The 5,000-nt window shown below is 41.9% G+C and overlaps 1 protein-coding gene across 1 annotated transcript in view; it reads left to right on the top strand.

Annotated features, from left to right (window-relative positions):
- Positions 1 to 5,000, top strand: part of Sptlc2 (serine palmitoyltransferase long chain base subunit 2) — a 107,140-nt gene that overhangs the window by 58,435 nt on the left and 43,705 nt on the right. The window contains exon 9 of the mRNA XM_048362975.1: positions 887 to 1,013. Coding sequence (XP_048218932.1) covers positions 887 to 1,013 — 127 coding nt within the window. The remainder of the gene's footprint in view (positions 1 to 886; positions 1,014 to 5,000) is intronic.

Genomic DNA, 5,000 nt, shown 5'->3' with positions numbered 1-5,000 from the left:
GCACTGGTAGCTTACACAGTCATTCTTGCTACTCAGGAGGCTGAAACCTATAGGGAATCATGGTTCAAAGGCAACCTGGGTAGAAATAGTCCATGAAACTCCATCTCAAGTAATCAGCTAAACTGGCTCAAGTGATAAAACACCAGCCATTAACTAGCAAACCAAGTAAGAGAAGGAGACCCTGAGTGCCCCAGAAATGTCATAAAAGAAAAAAATGATAACTAGTGCAAAACAGGGCTGAAGTGTGGCTCGAAGTGGTAGACCTACCAGCCTTCCAAGTATGAGGTCCTGAATTTTAAAAATCCCAGTACTCCCAAAAAGATAACAGGAACAGGGGTATGCCATCAATTGTTTTGAAATTGTAACTAGTTTTCTGCCACCTTTTTTTATTTTACAAATCTCCCATGTATTGGAGACTATCCAGATGCCCTTAATTAAGTTTGGTGTTGGAGAACTACTTTTTTGTTGTTGTTACTAGGGATTGAACCCATGGGCTCACACATGCAAGCACATGCCCTGCCACCAAGTGACATGCACCTAACGCAAGAAAAGTGTTATTCAGGGGTCTGAGGATAGGCTTTGCAACACAGGGTAAGACAGGTGACGTTTCCATAATACTGTGAAGCATCCTTCTATCTACAAAAACAATCCAGTACTTTAACTCAGAGTTCCACACTTAGATATCTTAAAATTAGTTTAAAAAGGAAAACCAGAGCCTAAAGCTGACAGGTTTTGATGCAGTTGTTGACCACTGTAGGCGCTGACTGTGTTGGTTAGTGTCCAGGCCATTAAAAGGAAATGTCCACTAGCACCTGCAAGGAAGGCACTGACATGGTCCATTGACTTCAAGAGTCACCTCTAACTGTCTACCTCCATGACTCCCCAGGAGCTGATAGACTACCTGCGAACTCATTCTCACAGCGCCGTGTATGCCACATCCATGTCGCCACCTGTGGTGGAGCAGATCATCACCTCTATGAAGTGTATCATGGGGCAGGATGGCACCAGCCTTGGTGAGTCGTTTTTCTAGAAATACTTCCCAGGCTTAGTGAATACTTACTGTCCAAAGGTGCTCTTTCTGTTTGAGGTTGTTGTGTCCCCTGATACCACCCCTAAAATATGGAGTCAGAATGGGACTACTACAAATTAAAAAGTTTCTGCACAGCTAAGGACATACGCACCAAAATAGAAAGACAGCCAACGATATGGGAAAGGATATTTACCAGCACAACACCAGACAAGGCCTGATATCTGTCATCTACAGAGAACTAAAAAAACCAAGCCCCTCCAAGCCCAATAAACCTATTAGGAAATGGGCAAAAGAGCTAAAGAGAGACTTCACAAGAGAAGATATAAAAATGGCAAAGAAACACATGAGGGAAATGCTCAACATCCCTGGTAGTAAAGGAAATGCAAATAAAAACAACCCTGAGATACTACCTCACCCCAGTTAGAATGGCCTATACTCTGAACTCAGGAAACAACAAATGCTGGGAGGGGTGCGGGAAAGAGGAACCCTTCTCCATTGTTGGTGGGAGTGCAAATTAGTACAACCACTTTGGAGAACAGTATGGAGGTTTCTCAAAAAGCTCAATATAGACCTACCCTATGACCCAGCCATACCACTCTAGGCATCTATCCTAAACAGCAAAACCCAAGATATCAAAAAGACATTTGTACCTCCATGTTTATCGCGGCACAATTCACAATAGCCAAAATATGGAAACAACCCAGATGCCCCTCCACAGACAAACTGGATCCAAAAAATATGGTACTTATACACAATGGAATACTACATAGCGATTAGGAATGGTGCAATATTGTTATTCGCAGGGAAATGGTCAGAACTCAAACAAATAATGTTGAGCGAGACAAGCCTAGAACACAGAAAACAAAGGGGCATGATCTCCTGATATATGACTGTTAAGAAAGGGAGACGGAGAGACAGTAGAGACCAAGTCTGTGAATACTGTATATGTTCTTGATAGATTGTATATTGTGTATATGTCTACCTGACCTAGAGAAGGGATAGAAAAACAGGTTGTAAGATATCACAAGAAATGTACACACTGCCCTACTATGTAACTGTACCCTTTTTGCACAACACCTTGTAAAAAATTTGTGTTCAATTAATAAACAAATAAAAAAATTATAATAAATAAATAAATAAATAAAAATAAGGAGTCAGGCTTCTAAGAGGCAGGACTGTAGGTTTGTGCACCCCTGGTTTCCATGGACAGCTTTTTGTGTTAGGTACACACAGCCTGAGAACTACACAAGCTCTCTTCCTGTGGAATGTCCTTATTTACAGATGGTGAGGCCTTCTCTCGCTCTCCTTCAAGGTCTTTCTTGAATTGCATAATTTTTATGTAAAGATATGTTAACTCTTGATGTTTTATTATAGCATATTTTTGTGTATTATAGCATATTTTTGATGTTTTATGTAGCATATTTAAGAACTGTTGTTTTCATGACTAATTATCCTTGGGCTGGGAATATGGCTTAGCGGTAGAGTGCTCACCTCGCATACATGAAGCCCTGGGTTCGATTCCTCAGCCCCACATAAACAGAAAAAGCTGAAGTGGCACTGTGGCTCAAGTGGTAGAGTGGCTAGCCTTGAGCAAAAAGAAACCCAGGACAGTGTTCAGACTCAGGACTGGCAAAAAAATAAAAACAAAATAATTACCTCTGACTTTTTTTTTTTGGTCAGTTGTGAGGCTTGAACTGAGGGCCTGGGCACTATTCCTGAGCTCTTTTTGCACAAGACGAGCACTCTACCACTTTGAGCCACAGCATCACCTCTCTTCTTCTGATGGTTAATTGGAGATCAGAGTCTGATGGACTTTCCTGCCCAGGACTGGCTTTGAACTTCCATCCTCAGTTCTTAGCCTCCTGAAAAGCTAGGATTACAGCATGAACCACCAGCACTCAGTCTTGAATTAACCATTAATCATTACCAGGCATGGTAGTACATGTCTATAATCTCAGCACTCAAGAAACTGAGGTAGAAGGATTGAATTGGAGATCCCAGTGAGCTACATAGTTTGAAGTCATCCTGGCGTATGGAGCAAGATTTGTCCAAAAAACAACCAAACAGTCAGGTGACAGTAGCTCAAACCTGAATCCTAGCTACTCAGGAGGCTGGGATCATAGTTCAAAGCCAGTCCAGGCAGGTAAGTCTGTGAGAGAGTCTTATCTTTAACACCAGAAAACTGGAAGTGGTACTGTGACTCAAAGTGGTAGAGTCTAACCTTGAGCAAAAAGAGCTCAGTGACAGTGCTCGGGTCATGAGTTCAACACCCTACAGTCACCACCCTCCCCCAAGAAAATACCAACCATTGTCTTTGGTAGGTTTGTATGCAAACTAGACAGTTTAAATATACTAGAATAAACAATAAAGTGTGTTGCTCACTTTCTGTTATTTAACTTAAATCAGCAGAGGGCAGTGTTGACTACAGATCAGTTTATAATAAAAACCCAGCAATTAAGTTTTTGTTGTTGCTTTTTTTCTTAACAGGTATTTTTCTTGACAGTCAATAGAATCATTTCATTTTTACTTGTTGCCTGCTTCATGTGTTTTTTTCCCACCCTCCTTCTCTCTTTCTCCTTTTTTCTTTTTCTTTCTTTGTCCCTCCCTCCTTTCTTTCCTCCTTCTCCTCCTCCCTCTCTCCTTCCTCCCCTTATACCTTCCTCCTCCCCTCTCCCTCCCCTTCTTCCCTCCCTCCCTTCCTCCCCCATCCCTCCCTCCCTCACATACATATTATTCTTTTAATATTTTTCAAGTCCAGTTGTGCGTGTTATAAATGACTAAACCCATGAGCTTGAGCTCTCCCATTCTATAGTTTTGTTTTTTTTGGCCACGTCCTGGGCCTTGGACTCAGGGCCTGAGCACTGTCCCTGGCTCTTTCCCTCTCAAGGCTAGCACTCTGCCACTTGAGCCACAGCGCTGCTTCTGGCCGTTTTCTGTGTATATGTGGTGCTGGGGAATCGAACCTAGGGCCTCGTGTTTCCGAGGCAGGCACTCTTGCCACTAGGCTATATCCCCCAGCCCCATTCTATAGTTTTTTAATACTATAGAATTGATTTGATCTACATTGAAAATCAATAATAAAACAGTAATATGTCTGATTTTGATTAAGACTCTTAAGTCAGGCTGGGGATATGGCCTAGTGGCAAGAGTTGCTTGCCTCGTATACATGAGGCCCTGGGTTCAATTCCCCAGCACCACATATACAGAAAATGGCCAGAAGTGGCGCTGTGGCTCAAGTAGCAGGGTGCTAGCCTTGAGCAAGAAGAAGCCAGGGACAGTGCTCAGGCCCTGAGTCCAAGCCCCAGGACTGGCCAAAAAAAAAAAAAAAAAAAAACAACAACAACAACAATTTGGGGCTGGGTATATGGCCTAGTGGCAAGAGTGCCTGCTTATATATGAAGCCCTGGGTTCGATTCCCCAGCACCACATATATAGGAAGTGGCGCTGTGGCTCAAGTGGCAGAGTGCTAGCCTTGAGCAAAAAGAAGCCAGGGACAGTGCTCAGGCCCTGAGTCCAATGCCCAGGACTGGCAAAAAAAAAAAAAAAAAAGACTCTTAAGTCAGAATATGTAGTGGTATTTTAGGAGGAATTTTTGCAAATAGCAAAATATGGTCATTTTCAGTTACATGAATTGTTTTCTTCAGGAAGAAAACATTTCATAAGTATTGAAACATAGCACTAGAGCCTTGTGAGTAATTTTCTGTTTACAATAGCCACAACTTCATCTCCTCTCTGATAAGGTACCATTTGAAAAAGTGTGCTTCCATCTGTGATATATATTTATGTGTATACACATACTCAGAGAGAGACAGACACAGATAGCAAATGCATTGCATTTACTGAATTACTTCAGAGGTACATTTGCCTTACTGTTTTGCACACAGATTTTAGTGACTAAAAAAAAGGGTAAAACCTATCAAAGTTTTAATGTTGGATAAGTTCTTTGCCTAGATCTTAGAGCATTGATCTA

This window comes from Perognathus longimembris, chromosome 14, assembly GCF_023159225.1.
Source record: "Perognathus longimembris pacificus isolate PPM17 chromosome 14, ASM2315922v1, whole genome shotgun sequence".
NCBI classification, from domain to species: Eukaryota; Metazoa; Chordata; class Mammalia; order Rodentia; family Heteromyidae; genus Perognathus; species Perognathus longimembris.
Note: the sequence above shows the minus strand (reverse complement) of the source record. Positions and strands in the feature narration are given on the sequence as shown.